The sequence below is a fragment of the Bos mutus genome, chromosome 20 (genome assembly GCF_027580195.1).
Source record: "Bos mutus isolate GX-2022 chromosome 20, NWIPB_WYAK_1.1, whole genome shotgun sequence".
In the NCBI taxonomy this organism is placed as follows: domain Eukaryota; kingdom Metazoa; phylum Chordata; class Mammalia; order Artiodactyla; family Bovidae; genus Bos; species Bos mutus.
The window spans coordinates 71,274,143-71,299,195 of NC_091636.1; the positions used below are offsets into that span (position 1 = coordinate 71,274,143).

A 25,053-nucleotide genomic window follows, 5' to 3' on the forward strand; every position below is an offset into this window, starting at 1 on the left:
TTCTTCACGATCTGGAGCAAGTGTCTGGCCCCTGACGGGCCCTGGCTAGACGTCCACCCCAGGAGGCCTGTATGTGCAGGGGGACAGGGCCCCCACGGGCACAGAGCGGGTCTGGGCATCCCCAGCCGCCACACTGGGCCGTCCTGAGCATGTTCCTCCAAGGAGCTGGCTGTCCACCCTCCCCACACACCTCCCACAGGGGAGAGGGCCCCGCCGGGTGCTGACCTGCAGCGAGCTCACAGAGCGGCCCTGCCCCCATGCAGTGTCCATCCGGGGCTCTGTGCTGAGGGCTCCCCACTCCCTGGGCTGCACAGAACTCGTCAGGCCTCGTCTGTGATGAAGGGCAACTCTGCCTGAGCTGAGCAGCACCACCAGGAGGCCCAGAGCTCTGCCCCCGCCCCCGGCGAGATGGATGGGCCCCCACTGCCACTCGAGTGGGGCCTGGACACAGCCCGAGGCCAAGGAGCGGCTTCCCACCTGGGGAAGACTGCGTGGTCCAAGATGCAGCCACCCAGGGCCTCCAAGCGTGTGGACAAGGACGCATTTCAACTAAGAAGGTATCCTTCGGGATTTAAAATAAGGACCATGTTCACGCCCAGCATGTGGAGTTCGGTACTGCCCAAAAGCCCAACGCCTTCCTGCCCACAGCCGCCTCCCATCGAGGTGGTCCTTGGGGAGGGGGCCCAGGGTCCAGAGCCAAGCTGGCGCAGTCGAGACACGGGATGCAGAACCTGCCCAGGACGCTGGGCTGGGGCCGCTGGGCCGAGGAGACTTAGCGCCCATCCCAGGGGGACAGCACAGACGGTGGTCTCTGCAGGCATACTTAGGGGCTCGACAGGAGGGCACCCCAGACGACCCGCATGGGCCCTAAATCCACGCAGGGCGGAAACAGACACAGGGGAGGAGGCCATGTGAAGACGGAGGCCTGGGTCGGGCGATGCAGCCTGGGGCCCAGGGATGCCTGGCTGCCGAGAAGCCGGAGGAGGTAGGAAGGGCCCCAGAGCCATTGCAGGGAGCACCCCGACTCTGGACTGTGCGGACTTCTGCTGTTTAAGCCACCAGCACGTGGTCCTCTGCCCCATGGCCCTGAAAACCAGCAGTGTTCCTCAAGGGCAGATGGTCCCATCCGTGGGCCTCCACACGGCCACGGTGCAGATCTGCTCCTGCCCACTCGGGCTGGGTTGTAATAACTGCAGGGTAGACGGGGATCATCCAGGTCTTGTCAGAGGACCAAGGGCCAGGGGGCGGTCATCCCCCACAAAAGACGAGTCCGGCAGCCATAGATGGAAGAAAGGTCCCCTGATCCCAAACCAGGACATAACCCGCCTCCCGAGAGGAGGAGATGCTCCCGGCCAGACAGCCAACGCCACTATTTCAGGGGATTTTCCGAGTGTGCCCAGAACGGACCCCATGCTGTGAAACAGCACACTGTGAACTCAAAATTTCGCTCGCAGACAACTAGAGGCAGCCTTCAGAATGGCACCAGGGCTCCCCTCTGCTTTTGGCAGTCTGCGCCTGGGTGTGGGCGGGGTTGAGGGCTGCGGCTCCAGCCATTCTGTCGTTGGAGGGGAGCACGTGTTGTGGGAGCCCACCTTGGCCCCGGGCCCCGTCTCTGCGTCCCGAGGACTCTGTCCCTCAAGCGTTTCCACCCCTGAAGCCTGCCGCGCGCCTCCCAGAGCAGTTCTACGTTGGCAAAATCACCAGGGGTCACGTCACGGCATTTGCACTGGTTTTGAAAAATGGATTGAACACCTGCCTTTTGGCTAATACGATAATGGGGACATAATACTGAAAAGTGGTCTTCATGAACAACGTGGACGGCAGTCAGGGCTGTGGGGGCCCAGTAGGGTGCAGCCCAGCATCCACCTGGAAAGTCAGGACCAAGATTGGCCAGGAGCGGGCCTCGGGTGACTCCCTGCTCTTCCTGGTCTAAGATTCTGGACTCACCGGGCTCTGCAGTGTGAACCTTTGCAGAGGAATTAGAACTAGAAGCCTATCTTCGGCCGGTTTTGAGCAGAAGCAGAAACCAGAGGGCTTGAGGGAAAGGCCCAGGGCCAGGGTGGGGAGGGCAGGACTCACCTGCCTGCCACGCTCCCCCGGGGGAACCGCGTCCTCTCACCTGTGGGGCTGCCTGTCAGTCACTCCTCCTCCGGCTCAGCAGCCTAACTTCCTCTGCTGCCTCCATGGCCCCCTGGCCTGGCTGGAATCCCAGGTGAGGTCAGAAGCTGCTGCCACAATTCTGATTCAGATGAGACTCAAGTCAAGTTGGGGTGCGGGGGCTTTGCAGCCAGGACAGAGGACAGGTCCTGGGGGTGGGGGTGGGGGGTGTGGGGTGTGTGTGAAGTGTGTGTAACCGTGGGGGAGGGGGTGGCTTTGCAGCCAGGAGGGGAGGAAGGGCCTGGGGTGGCTCCTTGGCCAGTCACAAGGCAGTGAAACTGGAAACGACCTGAAGGCCACTCTTCCCCGGGAGGCTGGGCATCCCGGCAGCCTGGGGCAGCTTCCTCCACTGGAGGGGGTCCTGGAGGATCCACAGGAAGATCCCTGCACCCCATGCCATAGCACTCAACACTGGCACCTCCGTCACCCCAGCCCGAGAACCTCTGCTGAGCACTGCTGTCCAGGGCAGCGGGGGTGCCTGCGAGCTCACTCCTGGAGGTGAGAGGGCAGCAGGTGCCCCGAGAAGGACGGAGACAGTGGAAGAGGGTCTGAGGTCTGCGATTTCACATGGGAAGCCTGGGGTCCAGGCCGTCCGCAGGAAGACCGACCGATCGCCTCCAGCTGGAATGGGGTTACACCCCGCCCCCACCCCCACCCCCACCCCAAAGCGGCCCAACTGCGCACGGCGCCCAGTGCCCGGCCCCGACCCCACCGAGGCGCTCACCGCACGCTCCCGCCGTCCCCCAGCTCTCGCAAGGCGCCCCCACTCCCCGCCCCCCTGCACTCGCTCCGTGGGGTCCCAACCCCGCAACCCCGGCCCCCAACGCGGACCCACAGCAGAGGCTTGCACCCGACTGGCCCCCCAGGGAGGCCGGTCCGCGCGCCCCTCCGTCTCCCAGCGCCCGGGGGCCGGAGGGGCCGCCCCCGCCCGCGGAGCCGTGTGGCCCCGGGGCCCGCGCCGACCCGCCTTGTAAGGCAGAGGCCGAGCGAGGCCGGCCTCGGTGCGTCCGGCGGCCGGGGGCAGGGCCGGGCGGGGCGGCCGGAGCGCGCGGGGCGGGCCGGGGCCGCGTTTCCCAATGAGAGCGCGCGGCGCGCAGGGCGTGGGCCGGGCCGGGCGCGGAAGCGGGGGGCCGGGGGCGGGCCCGGGCCGGGGGCGGGGCCGGCGGCGGGGAGCGGCGGCGCGAGCGCAGGCCGGGCACCGGGTCGCTCGCGGCCGAGTCGCGGAGGCGCTGCCGCTGCGGTCGCCGCATCTCCGAGGTAAGTGGCCGTGGGGCGCTGTCCCGGGGCGCGGGGCGCCTGCTTCTCTAGCCACCTGCACCCGCAGGTCGGGGCGCGCCCCCCGCTCCGCGCGCCGGCCGCGTCCCTTCCCCGAGGCCCCGCGCCCCCCAGCTGCCGGCGCTCGGGCCCCCGCGGCTGTGTCCGGACGCGGGTCTGGGGACGGGCGGCGGGGCGCGGGGGGCACGGGCTGGAGCGGCCGGCGATGCAGAGGACGGGTTTGTAATCGGCCCTCGCTGGGGCGCCCCGGCCTTTCTGCCCGTCGGTGCGCAGAGGACTGAGCACGCCCCTTGCAGCCCCTTCCCCCTCCGGGTCCATCTGCATAAACACCGTTCACATGCCCAGGCCCAGGGTGGCGGCTGCCAACGAGACGGCAGGAATTTAGGGCTTGGAGGCTTTGAAATGGAGCCGCTGTCATGCTGCACGGATTTCAGGGCCACAGAAAGGGCCGTTTGCGTCCGCGGCCCAGAATGAGCGTGATCTTCTGGCGAGAACACCGTCCCTCTGTGTCGGGCATTGCTGTGCTCTATCGGAGCAGGTGAGTGTGTCAGACCGACACTCTGCGACCCAGAATCCGCCAGAGGGGTGTTATGTTTTCTTATCGCATGTGGGCGCATAACCGTCAATCTAGATAAAGAGGTTGGCGGCCAGTGCGTGCGTTCCACACGCCCCTGGGGACCAGAGCCCCGCCCTTGAAGGAGGATCCGGAGAAACCCTTTATCTGCGGTTTCAGTTATGTAAATGAAGTCTGGAAACGGGGTGGGAAGAAGGGCCCCCTGTGCCTGCCGTGTTGATGGGCGTCTTGTGTTCTCTGAAGACGAGACGCCTTTTAGGATAAGCTGGCTGTGCGGTCACGCGTGTGTGGATTTACTGGCTAATTCATCTGACATTTACGAATGATCAAAGACCTGGCTTCCCAGGCACCCAGCACACATTCTAGGGCTCCCCAGGGCCGGTCTCTCAGGGAGGGGTGCTGGCAGGGCCTCCCCAGAGCCTGGGAGGTGGTCAGTGAACCCTGACCTGAACTCCAAATGCCCTGGGACCACATCCGGGGATGGAGCGATGGGGTGGGGAGGGCGAGCTTGGAGCAGGCAGGAAATGGGGTGGGGCGGGCCGCGGGAGGGGCGCCTTGAGGGGGCCTTCCCCTGGACTCTTGATCCCGGCTCTGGTACGGCCCCTGTTCCAACCTCGCGGTTGGAATCCCAGGGCTCAGGGATAGCAAGGGGGCAAGCCTGTGTTGGTGAATTTCCTGGGAGTATCTGCCAAATGTGACACACACGAGGGTGAGTGTTTTCTTGGGGAAAGGGCCCGTGGCCTTCATGGCTTTCAGAAGGATCTCTCAGGAAGGTGTCATCATTTAAGTACTACATTAAAAAATTCTCCTTCGTTCTGGAATGATGCCGTGAGAGACCAGAGGAAGCCATCTGGGGCCGTGTTCCTATCGCCTGGGCATCGTTTGCCTCATCTTTGCGAATCCTTTGAAGTCGCAATAAATAAACTGTTTTAACTACATACAAGGTTATAGATGCTCACTGTGGGAAATGTGCAAATCACAGGAGAATTTCATAAAGAAAATTAAAATGGCTCATCACTGATTGAGGTTTAAGAGAAAACCGTGAGCAGCCAAAGTGCCCTCGGGGCCGCTTCCGCGTGGCTCCCTTCCCCAGTGGGTAGAGGAACCATTCCCTGCAGAAGAGGCTGAGAATTAAACGCTTCCTCGGGGAGAGGCTTGCTGACTTAGCGCCAGGGCTATTTATAGCTGGTGATGTTGCTGGTGAGGCTGGAGGAGCACTTACAAGAGATGCCATCCGGGGATGTGGGGGCCACGTGGCACCGGGCATCAGGTCCTCCTCGGGCCCCGCCTGGCACCACCCTGGAGCCACTGCAGACCCAGGGTGCGGGGCACTGTGAGGAGCCCACGCGAGCTCACAAGCCAAAGACCAGGCAGGCCGCGGGCGCAGGCAGGAGGAGCGACCGGCATCCAGTCCCGGCCGCTCCATCGACAGGTGTTCCCAGGGCAGGAAGGAGTGGAGCCTTGGTGGGGCCCTCGGGGCCCTGGTGCACTCGCTCACCATCCAGCCCTTCCTGGGAGAGCAGCTTCCTCTCTGGCTGTGGAGGTGGCTGTGGGGTCACAGTCCATGGATCCCCAGAGCTGGCACCCCCGAACCCCAGCATCCTCGTGGGACCTCGGTGTACCAGCTCAGCAGTGCCTCTGTGGGGGGCACGTCCTCTGCGGCATTCACGTGGCTGCTCCTGGGGTGCGTCACCAAGGGGGTGCATCACCAGGGGGTGGGTCACTGGGGGGGGGTCACCGGGGGATGCGTCGCTGGCAGGGTGGGGGATTGCGTCGCCACGGGGTTGGGTCACTGGGGGGGGTGCGTCGCCAGGGGGTGCAGGTTCTGTGATCTGCAGCCTCCAGGAGAGGTGTGTGGGGGAAGGGAGGGGCTGGGAGAGGACCATGGCAGGGTCAGGAGTGTGCTGTCGCCCCGGCAGGGAAGCAAGACTCCTTGCAGGTTGCAGAGTTGCCCTTTGACTGTACCAGAACATGCGGCGACATGCAGTGAAGCTCAACCGCAATGTAATGTGTAAGTGTCCAAAGAAGGACCTTCTTGGCTGAGAACACATAAACTGACTCCCACAGGGCGTGAGGGTGATGGGGCTTTTGAGCCTCCAAAGGGCTCCAGCTTTGGCACGGAACGCTTGTGTCTCCTGTGACGTGGGGGCGGGGAGCTCGTTCTCTCGTTCACACCGCTTTCCCTTTTCTTGCTAGATTTGTGGAAAGGAAGGACTGTCCTTTGTCCAAGCCTAGGAGTTAAGAACACCCAGGGCCCTTCCCCCGCTGCACGGCGTCCCTGAGTGTGCCCCTCCTGTCCCATGTGTGCGTGCCCAGCACAGTCCCCTGCCCTGGGCCGAGTTCCCCAGGGTCTCACCCTGTTGCACCCGTGTGTTAGGGGCCAGATGCCCGGTCGCAGGTGAACCCTGGGAGGGCCGCCCCGGCGGGAACGTCACGAAGCCGGACGTCTCACACGCCCTCTGTCTCTGGCCGCCGCGGCCACAGCTCTGAGCCTGAGCAGCCTCCGGGAGCAGGTTCAGGGCTCACTCCGCTCAGCAGCCCTGGGCCCACGCCTCCCAGGGTGCCCTCCTGTCTCCTGCAGGGGCCGGGCTCTGCCTCCTCCGCCCCCTGCCCCTCGTCTAGTCTAACCTCAGCTCAGAGCACGTGCTCTTGCACCGTCAGAGCGTGTCTGTCCTGTGAACACGCCACCGCCGTCTGCTGCTCCGCTGTGCCCCTCGGGCCCTGAGTTGCTTCTGATTTCTGGTTCCTGTGAGTGCGGCCGCCAGGAGCACTCCCTGCTCTGCTCCTTGGGGGACAGGCGAGCATCTGCAGGGCCCCGGGCGCCGCCTCCCAGTCGCCGCCCCATCGCCAGCAGCGCCGGGCAGGCCATGGCCACCTGCAGGGCGCGTGTCAGAGCCTGTGCTTCAGGCCGTGGTGACAGGCCTGGCGCCCAATCCCCCCCGCACCTTGCAGATTCCTCTGGGGTTTCTGGTTGATCCACAGGGCTCTCTCTAGATTCTGGAGACCAGCAGCGTAGGTTGCGCTCAGGAGACACCTTGTCCACCCCACAGCCACCTTTTCACTCCTTTAATGATACTTTTGGAGGAACAGAAGCTCCACATTTTAATCTGGGCCTGTTTCAGAATCTTCTGCTTTGGGGACAGTGGTTTTGTGTACCACGTACAGTTTTTCCCACGCAAGGACATCGGATGTTCTTAAGCATCACCCAACTGGGGCTTAATGGCCTCGCCTCCTGCTGCCGTCGGCACCTGAGTGAATTCTCGTTTCTCGCCGTGTGTCTAGTCAGTAAGCCTGTCTCCTTTCTTGGAGAACGTTTTCTTCCCTCTTTTCCTGCAGGACCACCTTGCCGTCCACACCGTCTCCGCCTTGCGGGTGGGTGGGTAGCTTTCTTCTGCCCCGTGGTTTATTCTCTGTTCTAGACCAGGACCACACACCACTTCATTTCCAGAACTTCCCATCAAGTCTCAAAACTGCTGAGCAAATCCTCCACCTGTTCTTCCTCCGAGATGGCTAGTTAATTCACGATCTTTGGCCGTTTCGTTTGCTTTGCATTCAGCTTGTCTCACAACCCAGACCAAAAAAAAAGTGTAGGAAGTTCTGACTGGATTAAGTGAAAGCTGTGGGTGGATCTGGGGATAACGGGCGTCTTTGTGCTCAGACTTAGTCCGTGTTCGTGATGCAACTATTCTCTCGGTGACGTGTCGACGGTCCTGCACAACTTTTGTTAAATTGATCCCTAGGAAATTGATTTCCTCACATTATTTTAAATGATGTATTTCTAAACACTGTTATTGTCTGGTTTTGCTGCTTCATGGAAATAAAATAGATTTTTGTATGTTCACCATGTAGGCAGGAATCTTGATGAACTTAACACTGATGCTGAAAAGTCTCCCAGGACCCCTCCGACGCTGTGTGTGCACAGTCATGGAGACTGCAGCGGTGGCAGGTCCACTTCTGCCTCCCGTGTTTATGCCGCTCTGTCCTTGTCTCACCACACTGAACAGAGGCGAACAGAAGTGGCGACAGCAGGCAGGCATCCTCCCCTTACTCCAGCTTGAAAAGAAACATTTTCAGTATTCACATATTTTTGTAGTTTTTTGTAGGTGCCCATTATCAAGGGCTTCCCTGGTGGCTCAGATGATAAAGAACCCACCTGCAGTGCGGGAGACCGGGGTTCAATCCCTGGGTCGGGAAGACCCCCTGGGGAAGGGAATGGCGACCCACTCCAGTATTCTGGCCTGGAGAATCCCATGGACAGAGGGGCCTGGTGGACTACAGTCCATGGGGCTGTAAGGAGTAGCACATGACTGAGCAAGTAACACACCATCCATTACGAAGTTGAGAAATGTGTTTCCTTTTCTGATTTGCTAAGAATTTTTATGATGAATAAATGCTAAATTCCATCAAATGATTTTCATTTGTGTGTACACCATGTGTCAGTCACTCTCTGCAACCCCATGGGCTGTAGCCCGCCAGGCTCCTCTGTCCATGAAATTCTCCAGGCAAAAGTACCGGAGTGGGCTGCCATTCCCTTCTCTGGAGGATCTTCCCCACCTGGGATCAAACCTGGGTCTCCCTCACTGCAGGTGGATTCTGTATCATCTGGGCCAGCAGGGAAGCCCATGGGCACCACACACACACGCGCGGTCTGTATACACACGCGTACACAAACATGCACGTCTGCACGCGGCCGTCCGTGTACACTGTGCACACACGCATGTTTGTGTACATGTGTGTACACACGCGTTTACACCACATCTAGGTGTTTTCTTTGGGGGATTTCTGATCCAGGAGTTCTTTAATCTTCCCTGCTGTAAAACTGATCCACTGAGTTCTGAATTTTAGTTGTTAACCTTTTCAGGGCTAGACTCTATGTGTTCTCTTTTCAAAGCCGCTTCCTGCATTCTCACAGCCGCTGTTCTCTTCTGGAATTCCTCATCCCGCCCTTCCTCTTTGCACATGGCATGCACCACCCATTTCTTCTGCACACAGCACATGCTGTTACTTTGAATTAGTGTCCAGTTGAGTCCAGTATGGAGAGTGGAGCCTCTCGTTTCTGTCTCCGCTTGTCTCTGCAGGCTCTTGGCACTTCCCCTGTTAAGCTCAGCTGTTTCTTTACCGTGTGTGGATACGGTGATCTAAAGATGTCACAGAAATGTCTCTGTCTCCAGTGGGAGTCTCTTCCTCTGGAGTGGGTGTGTCCAGCGGTGTTTGGAGCACCAGCGATCCAGGGCTCCCAAGTCCATGTTGTGAGTTGAGAGGAGCCCACTTGGCGGCCCTTGCTGGCTGCCCGTCCACTCCCGGGCATCCCTCTGTCTGGCAGACCTCGCCTTGCCTTGCCCCCAGCCCTGAGCACGGGGCTGGCCGCTACGGGGCCTCCCTCCCCCGGGGTGAGCCGGGGGCTTCCTGCTCCCCGGGGATGGTGGCCCGGCCTCCACTCCAGTGCCACCTCTCCCCTCTGTGGGGCTTTGAGGCCTGTGGGCCACACTGTCCCCCACCTGCCAGCCAGTCAGGTGTGGGCAGTGGCCCACCCCCCAGCCCTGGGCTTGCCCCTGGCCTGTGCGTGGCCTCCCACTGTCTGTGGCCCCGCCGGGCCCACCCTTGGTGCCATGGTGTCGAGGGGTCTTGGTGGTCCCGGGCAGGAGAGGCCTGGCTCTGGGACCAGCTGTGCGGGGCCATGGTGACTGCCGGGCGCCGCCGTCGGAGAGAGGCCAGGCCGCCCACTGCAGCCACGTTTCTGGAACGACAGGCTTCCTGCCGAGGCCTCTGCCTCTCCCACCGTGCACAGCAGCAGGGGGCCAGAGCCCAGGACGGGCCCGCTGCCAGCTCTGGCCGCCGGGTCTGTGTGCCCGCCTGGCGCTTCACCACTTGGGCCTCCACAAGCACTTTTCTTTGGGGCAGGGACCCCCTCCCCAGCCCCCTGGTCTCCCCAGTGTGCGAGGATCCAGGGCCGCCGTAACAAATGCCCGTAGGCTTGGCTGCAACAGCGGAAACGTGTCCTCCTTCCGCTCTGGGCCAGAGCCCCGTCCGAGACGAAGCTGGCGCAGGACTGGGCTCCCTCGGGAGGCCCCAGGAGGGTCCCTCCTGCTGCTTCCATCTCCCGGGGTGCCAGGGGCCCCTGGGCTCGGGGCCACGAGGCTCCTGTCTCTGCCTCCGTCTGCACACGGCCTCTCCTCTGCGTCTGTGTCTCTTCCCTTCTGTCCTTTGCAAGGACGCCTGTCGCTGGACTTAGGGCCACCCCGGTCCAGAGTGGGTCCATCTAGAGATCCTTGGCTTGATGGCGTCTGCAGGGACCCTTCTTCCAAACAAGGACACCTGACTCACCCTGGCACCAGGTGGGCTGCAGGTGCTGTGTTCTTGGGCTTTGTAAGAAGCAGGCTGATGGCAGAGGCCGGCTCTGGGGCCTGGACACTGGGGCCCGGGTGTGGGTCCTGGGAGGCCAAGGAGTCCCCAGGAGGGAAACCCCCAGCCTTGCAGGGACCCAGTGACCTCTGTCCACATGGGTCTGCTGAGGGCAGGGCTGGTGTCTTGGCCTCTTCCTCCTCCCCTCAGCCCAGCGGCAGCAGCCCCCAGGTTCAGGGGGTGGGGTGGCTCCCACAGCAGGCTTGCTGCAGGAGAGTGGCCCTGGTCCTCGGTGGACCCCTCCCTCGGAAAGACTGCCCACCCACCCCTTTCTTCTCATCCCGGAGACATCACCTCTGACTCCGGGACCCGGACCAGTGTGGCTGTGACCAGGCTGCTCCAAGGGACACCTCGCCCCATGCGGGAGGTCCCCACTTCCAGGGGCCTTTCTGGGCCCCTGGCCTGAAGTGCGTGACGCGGGCCCCGAGTGTCTTCCTTGTCCGACAGTGCAGTCACGCAACCCTCCCTGCCGGGGTCTCTGCAGAGCCTGTGAGAGGCAGGCTGGGGCAGGGGGCTGCGTCCATGCTGAGACTCCAGGCACCATCAGCTCCGCAGGGTGGGTGCCCGCCTGGGGAGGCTCCGCTGACTGGGATGGGTGGTCATTCACGTCGAGTGCTGGGCAGCTGTGGAGTGGTGGCCGTATCATGATTTGAATGTGAACAACTGCCAAGCGGCTGCGAATGGGCTCAAATGAACTCTGAGATAAAGGGCCAAGGCTTCAGGCCCTGGGCAGCCAGCGGGTCTGCAGGCTCGGCTCTGCTGCTCCCGGGGCTGTTTGCTCGGGGACTGTGCCCTTGCTGGAGGCTGGACCCGACCCTGGGAGTCGAGCTCTGGTGGGTGGGGGGCCGCAGAGTAGTGGTGTCCACTCCCTCGGCTTGGTCTTTTGAATATACTGTCTACCTCCTCCCCCCGCCCGCAAGCTCTTCTGCAGGGGTCCAGCGCCCACACCTGGCGGGGGTCCGGGGAGCGGGCGGGGGTCCTCCCTGGCCCAGCTGACCCGGCGCCCAGCCTCCTCTGCGTGGCTGCAGAGCGAGTGTGCTTGGGGCTCCCGTGAGGACAGCGGGCGTCACACCCCCAGCCTCCCCGCTCCACCATGTCTGCCCTGAGACCAGGCCCCCAGGGGCTGAGCCGGCCAGGGGGCTGAGGTGCCCCGGGAGGTGCCCGCTCACTCTGCACTGCCTCCGCTCCATCCGCCCGCTGCACAGGGCCTCTGGGTTCCCTCTGTGTGTCCAGCGGTGTCTGGCGTGGGGCCTTCTGTGGCTCGGCCTCCATGGGGCCGAGATCAGGTGCCCTTAGCAGACAGTCAGCCTGGCCGGCGTCTGGCACTCTGTCGAGGTCCAAGCTCAGCCCACTTGTCGGAGGCTCAGGGACCTGCAGTTTCCAGGGCCCATGCAGTTCTTACACAGATGCTGGTCAGCAGGACCCTGGGCCTGGGGGTCACGCTGGCTGGCCTGGCCGTGGCCCAGGGACTCGGGCTCCCGGCCCGGCAGGAGGGTGCTGCCCGTGACCCGGCTCGTGGGGGCGGCCGGCTGCCAGCTACCCTGAGGAACCGACAGGAGCCTCCAGGGCTTGGGTTCCCTCCCGGCCCAGCTCCCACTCCTGAGCGTCTTCTTGGGACGCGGCCCCCAGTGTGGTCACTCAGCGGGGCGGGGGCCCCCAGCTCTTCAAGTAGGGGCTGCGATGCCAGCCCGACAGCCCAGCCTGGTGACCTGGCAGAGCCTGAGAGGGGTCCAGGCACCATGGTTCCTGGGCCACGGCCCCAGCTCCCCCGCGTTGCCAGCCCGGCTCGCTGGGTATGAGGTGGGAGAATCACAAAGCTTGTAGTTGGGGTGTCCTGAAGCCTGAAGGCCCCTCGCCTGCTTGGGGCTGGTCGGCCCTGGGTTTTGCAGAGGAGGACCTCACACAGCCCCCGGGGAGGTGCTGGGAGCTTGAGGGGTGGGGGGCGGAGGGTCCCCTGTGCAGGTCCGAGCTCCAGACATGTGCATCCTGCCCCTCTGCACACCAGCCTAGACCCCTCTCCAGCGACGCTTGTCCCCCGCCCAGGGAGGCTGGGTCATCTGGGCATACCTGGCACCCACGGGAGGCAGTGCATCTGGGGTGCACCGAGACTTCGGGCCCAGAGCACACCAAGGGGTGGGAGGGGCCTGGGCTGAAGGCAGCTGGCTTCCCAGGGCAGGATGCTCCATCCTATCAGGAAGTGCCTGCAGGCTGGGGTGTAGACCCCTTCAGGATGAGGGGCTGAAAGCTGAGGGAGCCAAGGAGCGGAGGTGTGTTCATACCTGCAAAAGAAGGAATCCACATTCCATCTTCACTCTCAGCTCAGATCTGCCTTCTGCTCCAGCAAGGAGAACCAGGAGAGGCCGAGTTGACGCTGCCTTTGAAACAACACCTGGTCCAGCTCACAGACACACCTGGTTCCGCTCGCAGACACACCTGGTCCCGCTCACAGACACACCTGGTCCCGCTCACAGACACACCTGGTCCCGCTCACAGGCGCACCTGGTCCAGCTCACAGGCACACCTGGTCCTCGCCACAGACACACCTGGTCCCGCTCACAGACACACCTGGTCCCGCTCACAGGCGCACCTGGTCCAGCTCACAGGCATACCTGGTCCACCCGGCACACCTGGTTCCCCTCACAGACACACCTGGTTCCGCTCACAGGCACACCTGGTCCCGCTCACAGACACACCTGGTCCAGCTCACAGGCACACCTGGTCCCGCTCACAGACACACCTGGTCCCGCTCACAGGCGCACCTGGTCCAGCTCACAGGCATACCTGGTCCACCCGGCACACCTGGTCCCGCTCACAGACACACCTGGTCTCGCTCACAGACACACCTGGTCCCGCTCACAGACACACCTGGTCCCGCTCACAGACACACCTGGTCCCGCTCACAGACACACCTGGTCCAGCTCACAGACACTTGGCCCTGTTGCAGGCACATCACTATCATGGATCCCCAGCCCTCCTGGCTGGGACACTGTGCTGAAGTCATGCAGAGGCGGTGGCTGTGGTGTATAAGCATCTGTCTTGTGAGACCTTTTCTATAGGTGCTGCTTCAGGCGCCCGTCTTAAGGGCATTGCCAGGCAGAGTCGTTCTGGACATACAGCTCCTCCTCATTTCCCTCTCCCGAGGCCTCCGGGGTCTGCGGGCCGCAGCAGGGCCGGCCGGGCCACCTCAGGCAGCTGCCTCCAGGTCCCCTGCCCGCCCACCTGTCCTCCCACCCCCAGCCCTGGTCCACACCAGGACCAGCTGCTGAGAAGCCTCCCTTGCAAACAGGGACAGAGCCTGCCGGGCATCCTGCCTGTAGGCACTCACCTGCTCTGCATCCGTCGGATGCGACACGGGCTGTGTGATTTCTGCTCTCCCACCCAGCCCGGCTTCTTCCCAGAACACCTTGGGGTCACTAAGGAGTCCCCTTGGAGAGCTTCCCACCCGCACACAGGGTCTGACTCCTGTTTTTTTTTGTTTATTTTTGGCTGTGCTGGGTCTTTATGGCTGTGTGCTGACCCCTCATTGTGGTAGCTCGTCTTCTTTCCTTATGGCTTCCAGGCTCCAGGCACCCTGGCTCAGAACCTGTGCTGCTCGGGCTTAGCTGCTCTGCGGTGGGTGGGACCTTCCCGGACTAGGAACCGAACTTGGGTCCCCTGCACTGGCAGGCAGATCCTTACCCACTGGACCTCCAGGGAAGTCCTGACTCCTGTTCTTTTTGTTAAAGTAATTTTCAGGTTATTAAGATACTGTGTGCTCACGGTGAATGTGGAGCTCTGGATGGAGAGCTTGGCTCTGGGGCTCAGGGCCGCATCCATAGCCGTGTCCACCCGGCCCCGAGCCCTGGGCCCGGGGCCTCCCGCACCAGTGACCGGGCCTCCGGCGTGTCTCGAGCTGTGCCGACCTTTCTCTTCGGGGAACTCATAGGTCCTGAGTTCAGCCGGGCCTGGCGGGGACTCCTGCCTGGCCGGGCGCTGCTTTCTGTGCTCTGACTCAGACCTGAGGGTTTTCTGTGGGTTCGGCCATGAGCAAGCTAGCTGTCCACAGCTCTGGGTGCCCAGCTGGCCTCTGTGCTTGGGCCGCATCCTGTCTTCTCTCCACTCGCTGACCTGCTGGTTCTCCAGAGGCCGCTGCTCCTCCCGGGGCTGGGCTCTCGGGTCCTACTCTAGCCACTGGCCATGCCTCTGGGGGTGTCAGTGCTCAGCTCCGGGCCCCCCAAAGCTGCTGGAGGTGGAGGTGTCTCAGCCTCACAGGGACCCAGGCCCAGCCTTGGGGATTCGCTGGGCTCCGGACCCCGTCAGCCGTCCCCCCAACATGGGGCCTCCACCCTGGGCCTGGGCGCAGCTGTGCTCAGCCCTTGGGGTCCCCCAGACGCCTGCCCTCACCTGGGGCCCCCTCTGCCCCCAGCACTCAGCTTGGCCACCCGGGTGAGGGGTACCCCGGTCAGCAGGCCAGGCCCTGAGGTGGGGGCAGTTGTGTGACTGCTCTGGATCCTCACCACAAGGACCATGTCACCCCACCGGTGCCCAGAGGGGTGTTGCTCGGGGAGCCCCCAGAGCAGTAGCTGGAGGGGAAGGTGAGGGGGTTCTGGAGTTCCTGCACCCCCTGGGCTGCTGGCTGCATGCTCCCCCCGTGGCTGGGGCTGGGACCTTGGGGACAGGTGGACAGGGTGCCAGGGCCGGAGGGGCTGGGCTGTGTCTGCAGCAGACACAGGACACTGTGTCCCCCATGGTTGCGAAGTCGCTTCTGGGCAGGGCTGCTGTCCGTGGGTGCCAGGGGGTCTCACACAGCCACCCACAAAGCAGGTGACCTCTCCTCTCTTCCTCCCAGCAGCATGGCTGACAGCAGGCCCAAGCCCGCCAACAAGACGCCCCCCAAGTCCCCGGGGGAGCCCGCCAAGGACAAGGCAGCCAAAAGGCTGTCGCTGGAGGCGGAAGGGGCCGGCGAGGGGGCGGCCGCGGCGGGCGCGGAGCTCAGCGCCCTGGAGGAGGCCTTCCGGAAGTTCGCGGTGCACGGGGACGCCCGGGCGTCGGGCCGGGAGATGCACGGCAAGAACTGGTCCAAGCTGTGCCGGGACTGCCAGGTGATCGACGGCCGGAGCGTGACCGTCACTGACGTGGACATCGTCTTCAGCAAGATCAAGTGCGTGCCGGCCCCGCCTGGGGCTGTCGGGGGTGGGGGGCTGGGTCCCTCGGGCGGGGCCAGGGGCTCGGGTGGGGGCAGTCACAGCCGGCTGCGGGGGCCCGAGGGTCTCGCGTAGGTGAGTCCTGCCTGCGGGAGCTGGCGGGGCTGGGGCTGGGTCCCTCGGGCGGGGCCAGGGGCTTGGGTGGGGCCCCGAGGGTCTCATGAGGGTGAGTCCTGCCTGCGGGGCCGTCGGGGGCGGGGCTGGGTCCCTGTGGGCGGAGCCAGAGCCACACCCATGGGGCAGTGGGGCGGGGCCAGGGGCCTGGGCGGGGCCGAGGGTCTCGCAAGGGTGAGTCCTGCCTGCGGGGCCTGGCGCGGGTGGCAGCCGGAGGTAGGCGTCCGTGGTGTGGCTCCTCAGCTCTGGGGGGCGTTCCCGTGTGAGGAAGGGCAGGGGTAATGAACAGTGGCCTCTGCATGCGTGTCCACGTGTGTCCACACGCGTGAGCACCTCAAGGCGTCAGCGCGCCCCTCCCCCTCTCTTGGCCGCCACACCCGGGACCACACCCGAGAAAAGCACCCGCTGCATCACACACGTGTGCACATGTACGCACACGTAGAGCTCAGGGCTCCACTCCCTGATCAGGGCTCACCTGGAGGACAAGCAATTTGGACAGGCCCCGAGACTCCGTGTGCAGGACACGTGGGCGGTGGGGGGACACAGGCCCTCCTGCCCCAGGAAGGGTGGCCCCTTCTGGCCCCAGCCCCACTCCAGAGGGCAGGATGCCAGCTGCTCAAACATGCAGGCCACCCCAGCCCCCTGGCTGCCCGGACCCCAGGGTCGCTGCCTCAGCTTGCGGGGTGCTGGCCGTCTGGGGGCACGGGCCCAGCGAGGGTCATGATCAAGACACAGTTAAGAGCAGCCTGTGGCTCCTTCCCGCTGCCCTCCTGAACCTAGACTCCCCGTGGGGTCCCTGTGACCTGTTCCGGGAGCGGACCCCCCCAGACCTCCTGGGTATGGAGTGAGGGACCCACCCTCACGCTCTTGTCCTTGGGGAGAGGCGGGCGGTGCTCCGGGTAGGGTCCTGCAGGACAGGCCGGGGCCCCCTGGTGCCCAGGTCTGCGGAGCGTGGTGCGGCGTGGACGTGTGCATGCTGGTTGAGGGTCCCCAGGTGGTGGCCCCGGCAGAGGCGGCCCGGCTCGTGGGAGCCTCGGCTGCGGACTCGGAGCCGCGGGGGCTGATGGCGACGGCTGTTTCTGTTTGGGGCGGTTGCCATGGCTCGGTGGCCCTGCCGCGCCGGTATCTGCAGCCTCTGTTTGGGCCTGTCGCCGTGGCAGCGCTTGTTTGTTTTGATGTTACTATGTGTTAAGTTTTAAACAAACTTCTTGCCGCTCTTCCCTAGGCCTTGATCGAAAACTATTGTTTCTGAGACGGGGCTCCCCACCCCCATCCCTGCTCCGCTGCCCCAGGGCCAGAGGAGTGAGCGCAGGACACCATTCCCACGAGCACATCGGGGGTCCATGGGCTGCAGGGTCCCTGTGTGTGTGCCCAGGTGGGGCAGGCAGGGATGGGGGGCTTCCCCTCCTGGCCCCCACTCACAGCTTTCTGGACAATGGTCACGCCCCGTGATTCCGGAGCCTTGTCTGGGCTGGTTGGGACGGCGCGGGCCGGGGCGGGGCGGGGACTGTCCGAAGCCTGGAGCTTGGCGCATCCACGGGGCCTGAGGGAGCAGGTGGGGTGGGCTGAGCTCCTGGGACGAGGTGTCCCAGGCCCACCAGGGGGCTGCCCCTGCGTCCAGGCTGGTAGGGACGCCGCCCCTAGGTCCTGCTTCCAGCTTTGGTGTTGCGGTCTCACAGGGTCCGGGGGTCCCTCTCCCGGCCCCCCGAGGCCGTGCAGGCATCCAGCAGAGCCTGGCCTGGCTTGCTGCGGCCCTCCTGGTGCATCTGCAGAGCCTGGGCCCGGGGTGGGGGGCCGGCCGGCATCCCAGAGCTGTGTGTGAGCAGCGTCGCCCTCGGGGCCCAGGCCCAGGCCAGGGTGAGGCCAGAAGGCGGCCCGCAGAGGGGAGCCGGGCAAAGAGCAGGGGCCAGCGTCTGGCGCCACTTTTGTGGCAGCCTGCATGTCTGCTGCGGTCCAGTCCCCCAGGGCCCCCCCAGCCTGGGCCTGCTGGGGGTCAGGTCCCACCTCCTCCTCTCTGGATGGGTCGCCGTGTCCGGCTCCTGCAGGTCAGGGGCGTCCGGAGTCGGCTTCTTCCAGCCCCGCATGGGGCAGGTTATAGTCCAGGGCGGGTTGGGGGCGCCGTTGTGTCGTCCTGGGATGTGTCGGCCAAAGTCCAGGGCCCTTCATGATGCTGGCCCTGGAGGCACAGACCTCTGTCCTCGGAGGGCTGGCTGGCCCCCTGCCAGGATCCCTGGCCACCAGGCGTCCCTGGGTGACCTGCCCTGGGCCTGCAGGCCCAGGAGTGCAGCGCCCAGGGAGCTCAGCGCGGGGGCCACGTGTGCACCCGGTGACCCCGTTACCGCTGGGCCAGCGTCCCCACAGGACAACAGCCTCTGACCCAGGTGCCAGGCAGGAGAAGAGGGGTCTGCTCTGGGGACCCTCTCATCTCTGTGCTCTGCAGAACAGGCGCCCTGTGTCTGCGCAGCTGTGTCAAGTAACCAGGCGTCTCCGGAGAAGAGCTGGCATTGTCACTGGAGAGCTCCCCGGGGACTGCTCTCAGTGGCGGGCCACGGGCCCCTGGGGAAGCTCCCTGCTGGTCCCGACCAGGCCCCGAACTCTGTGGGGCAGTCACGGTGGGGACGCCTGCCCCGCCAGGTCAGCCCTGGGCCCCGCGTCCACACGATCTGAATGTGGCCTCTGACGGAGGCCCAGGCGGTCGTCCCTCCACCCCGGCCAAGTGACTCACGCTGGTGGCGCCTGGCGCCGTGGTGCGGGGAGGGCTGTGTGCCCCCCGGCTGGACACTGGGCTGCCAGTTGGGCCTGGAGCCTGTGAATAGAGACAGGCTCGCCTTTGACGGCCCGGGACAAACAAGCGGGACCCCGTGGCCGTGGAGGGTCACCCCCCAGCTGGGACAGCAGGTTCCCTGCCCATGGCAGGGCCGGGCGCATGGCCTCAGAGTGGCCATGCAGGGCAGCGGGGCTTCCAGGGGTGGGCGCAACCCACGACCTGGACGTCCAGTCCCACGAGGCCTCCTTCCACTGTCGCCCTGACCTCGGCATAGTTGGTCAGCGTGTCCCATGTCCTCAGGCTCACGTGTCAAATGTGAGTCCCCGTGTGTGCCGGGGATGTCCTGAGGTGTGTCTGTCCATCGTCGCCGAGCTGCTTGAGTTCTGGTGACTGAACAGGTCCGTGAACAGGAGGGTGAGCAAGTGGGCCAGGAGGGGTCACGGGGCTGTGTGGGCCGCCGGCCTCCCAGGGCCCCGCCGCGCCCCACTGTGCGCTCATCCAGCCTTCACGGCAGCTGTGCCAGCGGGTGGGTGCCACACCAGGCCACGCTGGGATGCCCTCTCACTTCCCTCACGCCCAGCAGCATGGAACGTCCTTCTTGGGCTGGTTTGCATCTGGTAGACCTTGGACAAAGTGCCCGGTTCAAATATTTTGCCCAACTTTTTACCTTGTGTTTTCTTCTTGTTATTTGCGTATTCAGATATGAATACTTTAGTGAACTTTCTCCAGTCTGTGGCTTGTCTTTTGCTTCTCTGAACAGTATCTTTTTGAAGAGCATGGTTTTAAAAGTTTTGGTCAAGTCCAATTCGTTTTTTTTTTTTTCTGGATTGTTTTTTGGGGGCTGTTTCTAAGATCTCTGCCTAAGACAGGGTCACAAAGATTTGCACCTGGATGGTCTCTCACAAGGCAGCCAGTTCAGGCACTGTGACAAGCTCAGGACTGTGGTCCAGTTACTACTGTGGGTGGTGTGGGGCCAGCCCAGGTCTGCTCCTCTGCACACGGCCCACCGGTCGCTGTGGCTCTGCTGAAAAGACAGTATGTGACCACTCACTGCCTTTGTGACCTTGTTGAAATCCTGTGCTCCCCATCTCTGACGCCGTCCTGCGGCTGCTGTGGCCAGTGCCGACGTGGGCGTGGCGCCTTCCACCCAGGGTGCCCTCCAGCCAGGACCCCGGGCACCGCAGCCATGCTGCCGCTGGAGTCCTGGGCTCCTGCAGGCGGCCTCTCATCCCAGGCGCGTCCCCCACCTTCTCTTGCTGTAAAACACTGAAGCCCTCACTGAACGGATTAGCTGGGGGAGATCTGCTCCAGGGAGCAGAACTGTTTACCAGTTAAGATTCTCAGAGATGGAGAGCCAGTTCAGGCATCTTGAAGTTGGGAGGATGACCCGCCAGGTCCGGCCGCCAGGGGCTGTGTCTTCATGGAGAGCTGCTCCCAGGCCCCCGGTCAGGCCCGGACGTGGGGAGGCGGACCCCAATCCTGTCCTTGGGGGACGGTGCCTCCATGCAGGCCGGGGGCCCCAGGCGGGACTGAGATGCCCTCCACACCGTAGGGGGCGACGTGCTTCCCACCCTCTCTCTGTGCGGGTCTGTCTCCCACGGAGGCCGCACGCTCGCCTGCTTTAGAACTAGACGAAGCTGTGTTTTGATGTCCAGTCTTTCATAAATGATGTGCTTTCTTTAAGCTTCTCTCCAAGACAATTTATATTTGCTGCCGTTGCCAATGGCAACCAACTGCTGGGTGCAAATACTGCAGACTGAGGTGGGGGAGGGGCAGGCTCACTCTGGGCTCTGCAGGGGAGGTGGGGGTCCCTGATGTCACGGGGCCTGGGGCAGGGTGGGGGTCCCTGGGCGCCCCCTGAGACTCCACTCCCTGCAGGGGCAAGTCCTGCAGGACCATCACGTTTGAGCAGTTCAAGGAGGCGCTGGAGGAGCTCGCCAAGAAGAGATTCAAAGACAAGAGCGCGGAGGAGGCTGTCAGGGAGGTGCACAAGCTCATCGAGGGCAAGGCCCCCATCATCTCGGGGGTGACGGTGAGTGCCCCGGGCAGGCAGGCGGGACAGGTGTGGGTCCCCACGCGGGTGGCCCGTCTGTGGTCTGGGGCCCAGGCTGACCTCCCCCACGTCCCTGCTGTCTTGCAGAAAGCCATCTCCTCGCCCACTGTGTCACGGCTCACGGACACCAGCAAGTTCACGGGCTCCCACAAGGAGCGCTTTGACCCGTCAGGCAGGGGCAAGGGCCGGGCGGGCCGCGTGGACCTCGTGGATGAGTCGGGCTACGTGCCGGGCTACAAGCACGCGGGCACCTATGACCAGAAGGTGCAGGGGGGCAAGTAGCCGGCGGGCCTCCCGTCCCTGGGCCCTCACCACCTCCACTTCGTTACATTCCTGTGCTCACCGGCAGAACTCGGACCTGGGGCTGGGTGGCCGCGGAGCCCCCCGCCTCCCTCTTGCCCAGCCCTCGTGCCCCCTGGACCCCAGCTTTGGCCCCTGAACTCACCTTTCCTAACACACATGCTTCGTCCCTGCCAGGAATTAGACGGCCTTTTCCAAAGTGTCTCCCAGAACCAGACCACACCGGCCACTGGCTTGCAGCAAAGGGGTGTCCAAAGGAGCTGGTGGACAGGCCCCGTTGGGTCTGTGCTGACGACGGCGCTGATCTGCAGCCCCAGTGACGCGGAGGAGCCCAGTCAGGGCCCCATGGGGCCCAGAAGGCACCGTGCAGGCAGGGGAGGTGGCACACGCACGCGCGCACACACACGTACCCACACGCTGTGCACGCACACACACGCTATGCACACACAGGCTGCACACACGCACATGTGCGCACATGCTGCACACACATGCACGCCCATGGACCAAGGCTGTGCTAAGGGTGGGCACTGAGCTGAGGGCTGCTGTGCAAAGGAAGGAGCCTCCGTCGACTAAACTGACTTGAAGTGTGAAGTTATAGGGTTCTAAAACTAAGGGCAATTCATTTCATTTCGCTTTTCTGAGAAGAAATAAGAAATGGTTATTAGAGTTTGCTCTCAGAACGGCTCAGGGAAGACCCAGAATAGCCTGTCTCTGGGCCTCTCTCCCACAACCCCTGTGCCTCAAGTCCTGGGCCAAGAAGACTCCTGGGCTCAAGGCTGCGGGGGGCTGGCTGCCCCCTCCCTCCCCGTCCAGCTGGCCGCTGCAGCCTCTGCAAGTGGCCCCCTCGTCCACCCCTGCCCAGGAAAGGAGAAACCGCAGGGTGAGACCAGCCCAAGGAGGGCCTGAGCGGCCAGCGTCTGCGTTTGGGGTCTCCGAGAGGCCAGAGGCGGGGCCTCCTGTCACACTGGCTCCTTGGCAACATGTCCTTTTGTGTGAACACAGCCGAAGCCTGGCACGTGACCCACTGGGCCCCAGGGTCCTGGTGTCAGTCTTGGGAAAGTCCATGGCGGCCCCTGGAGAGTGCCTCCTGGAGCCCAGCGCTCTGCCACTCTCCGTCCTGTGTCCAGGGCAGTGGGCTGCCTGGGGCACCCCTCCCTGGACGCACAGCCGGCCCACAGCACAGGTAGCTTCGAGAAGGCCAGCACTGCCACGCGCACTGGTCCCTGCTGGACCTGGAGGCCCTGCCCACCAGAGAGGGACTCAGGCTAGCGCTGGACACGCTGGATCGGCAGTGGCTTCCGTGGGCAGCTTCATTCTAAGCCCCTGACATCTCACTGTAGAAACACCTGGGAAGTGAGAGATGGAACACAGGAGTCCGGAAGCACTTGGAGGACAGGGTCACTGCCATCTGGGAAGTCTCCAACTTGGGGAAACAAGGCTGCCCGGCCAGGCCCTCACTCCACTGCCAGGAAGCCGAGGGCTGGGGGGCAGGCGGGCAGGACACCGGCCCCCGCCCTGGGCTCTTTTCCTCTCATAGGCGGCTGTCAGGTGGGGAAACGTGTCCCACAGCCCCCAGGGCTGGCCTGCAGGGCAGCACCCCTGCTGCGGGAGACCAGTTCCCCCGGTCGCGGGGGCCCCGCCTCTGGGCCAGGGAAGGTCAGTGCACGGTGGCCACCCAGGCCCGGCCCAGCCCCGCGCTCTTGGGCTCCTGAGGCGTCTAGAGGCATCCGGGCGGGTCTCGTGTGTCCCTGGCCCGGCTGAGGTTCCCTTCCCTAAGTGCAGTTCTGGGAACGCACCTCCAGCTCAGGGCAGGGCGATCGGAGGTCCCAGGCCTGCCGGCCCTGTAACTCAGCACGGACACGGATCCCACACTCAGCACAGATGCTGCAGACACAGGCAGGTGTGCGTCTTGCTGCATGTTCTCTGCAACACCCGCTCGCTTCTGCTAACTGTGGTCAACTAGAAATTACATGTCTGTGAGCCAAGGGAACTGCACAACAAGCCCGCTGGGGCACGGGGATGTGGTCGGGGCACTCCTTGTGGAGGACGCCCAGCCAGGCCCGCAGCGCGCACGCGAGCACCACTGCCCCCGTATTTATTTCTATTTAACGCTGTAGGAGAAGCAACCGGGCAACAGTCAGGTCGCCAAAACTGAAGCTGAAACCACGTACGTTTAAAATATTACAGGAAGAGGTCTATATTTGTACTGGAGTATTTTTACACCTTGAGTATCCTCAGTCTTAAGGTTCAAGCAGGTGGAAACCGGTCGGGAAGAGGCAGGTGGGGGCTTGGGCCGTCCACACTCCAGGGGCCGCCAGCTCAGGGCAGGCCGAGGCGGCCCCTCGAGGCCTGGGGACGGAGGCTTTGCGGGAAGCCCAGCAGCCTGCGGTCAGGGGGCCTCTGCGGCCGTGCGGGCGGAGGGAGGCGAGGCGCAGGCACAAGGCCCACGGTCACCGGGAAGGCCGCCGGTGCGGACCCCCCAGGACCCAGCGGCGCGGACCCCACTGTCACCTGTCCCCAGGGCACAGGCTGCCGACTAGGCCACACTGTGAAGTGGCGAGGCCGTCCTCAGAGCTCTGACCCCGAGCAGCCTCCCTCCAGACCGACTACTGACCGCTCTGGGGCTCCGCAGCTCAGTGGTGTGGCCTCGCCTGGGGAGGGAGGGGGCTGCCCCGCACTCGGGGGTGCTTCCGCTAACGCTCTCGTCCCCACACCAAGCCAAACAACAAGGAAACGCACATAACTCAGACTTGAAAGGGATCATAGGCTACTGGTTTGTACTAAGTCTTTTCAGGAAAGGGAAATAAATGTACATAGAGATGCGGTCTATTTTTGCACTGTTTTCTTACTGTGAGGGAGTGATGAGAGCGTTGCCTGGTCAGTGTGCTGGGGCAAGCAGTGGGCGGCAGCATGGAACCCGGGCTCAGAGCTGCTCTCCAGGAGCTCCAGGGGCATCTGGGGGACTCAGAGCTGCTCTCCAGGAGCTCCAGGGGCGTCTGGGGCAGGCATGGTGTTCCACTGGAGCTGCTGTCCGAGGCCTGCTCGCAAACCTGTGGTGAAAGCTCGTTGTCTGTCTGCATACCTCCTCGTGTGCTCCCTGTTGTTAACATTGTGTCCGGTTGGTAAAGTGACAAATAAAGGTGTTGAATCATGGCTGTGGTCCTACAGCTGCGCCGTGTGTGCGGGCGTCACATGGGGCCACAGCAGCACGGACTGCCCCGCAGGGCCCGCCCGCGGCTCACAGCAGCGCCTGCCTCGGGCCAGGCGCGAGGCGGGGAGTGGGGTCTGGACACAAATCACAGCACAAACGCCTGCAGCAGCCCTGGACGCGGCTGATGGCGCCCTCAGGAATGACATAAAGGGCGTTTTTGTATCGTAATGGGGGGGGGGGGCGGTCTCCAGCCAGTAGGTGAGAAAGGAGATTCCAAATGCAGAAGGCGAGGACAGAAGGCAAGTCTGAGCCCTAAAGGGGGAAGTGGGGTGAAGAGTGAACGGTAAATAACCACAAACAGCGACCGTGCCTGGTTACACAGAAGACGTCACTGAGGCTCGAGCGCTGTGTGAGCCGGAGGGAGCCCCAGGGAGCCACATGCTCAGAGCTCGTGTGTGGCGTCAGCCATGCTGATCAAACATATGAGCATGCTGTGATGCCCCCCACGCCGGGAACAGGGCACACAGCGTCCACACTTGCAGAGGTGGAAATGTGAACGACAGAAAACTATCCAAAAACAGCAACACCAGAGAGGAAAGATCACACGAGAAGAAGCAGCAGCGCAGAATGAGACACGATTCAAACTAAAACCTATCAATTACATTGGCTGATAAAGCGACTGAAACGCATCAGAGTGGGCCGCGGCACAGCCCAGCTCGGGAGGATGCAGGAGCGAGCGGGGCCCCTGCCCACGGCCAGGCTCGCCAGGGTCTTGGTCAGGGACCGGAGGAGCCCCCGGCCCTGCTGGGGCCGCTCGGTCACTGGCTGGGGCACAGGCAGCAGCACGCGTGTAAGGAAAGGTTTATAGGACAAGGGAGAAAAATCGTATGATCATCCCAAAGCGTGAGAAGAGTGTCTTATTAATAAAATTCATCCATTCACGATGACAAATTCTTAGCAAACCAACAACAGAAGGAGCAAGGTCAAAAAATCTATTTCAAATTTGTCAGAGAAATGGTGAAAGCCCCCCTTGATTCTGTATCAAGACAGGCGCCCTCTACGGCCACACATAATCCA

The 25,053-nt window shown here is 63.4% G+C and overlaps 1 protein-coding gene across 3 annotated transcripts; it reads left to right on the forward strand.

Annotated features, from left to right (window-relative positions):
• Positions 1 to 3,286: 3,286 nt before the first annotated feature.
• TPPP (tubulin polymerization promoting protein) lies at positions 3,287 to 23,978 on the forward strand. Of its 3 annotated transcripts, none has more exons than XM_070357787.1 (4): positions 3,287 to 3,414; positions 15,237 to 15,548; positions 20,351 to 20,504; positions 20,613 to 23,978. In XM_070357787.1, the coding sequence occupies exons 2-4, from the start codon at positions 15,241 to 15,243 to the stop codon at positions 20,805 to 20,807; spliced, it is 657 nt and encodes a 218-aa protein (XP_070213888.1). In that variant the 5' UTR covers positions 3,287 to 3,414; positions 15,237 to 15,240; the 3' UTR covers positions 20,808 to 23,978. The 3 variants fall into 3 exon arrangements, with proteins under 3 accessions (XP_070213888.1, XP_070213887.1, XP_070213886.1); XM_070357786.1 differs by having other exon boundaries at positions 3,314 to 3,414; positions 15,240 to 15,548; XM_070357785.1 differs by lacking the exon at positions 3,287 to 3,414 and adding an exon at positions 3,846 to 3,970 and having other exon boundaries at positions 15,240 to 15,548.
• The last annotated feature ends 1,075 nt before the right edge of the window (positions 23,979 to 25,053 follow it).

Excerpts from the sequence above, each read along its gene's own strand:
- TPPP (XM_070357785.1), top strand. The coding sequence starts at position 3,849 with ATGCTGCACGGATTTCAGGGCCACAGAAAGGGCCGTTTGCGTCCGCGG. Across the intron at positions 15,549-20,350 it reads ATCGTCTTCAGCAAGATCAA|GGGCAAGTCCTGCAGGACCA; the intron begins GTGCGTGCCGGC and ends CACTCCCTGCAG. Across the intron at positions 20,505-20,612 it reads CCATCATCTCGGGGGTGACG|AAAGCCATCTCCTCGCCCAC; the intron begins GTGAGTGCCCCG and ends GCTGTCTTGCAG.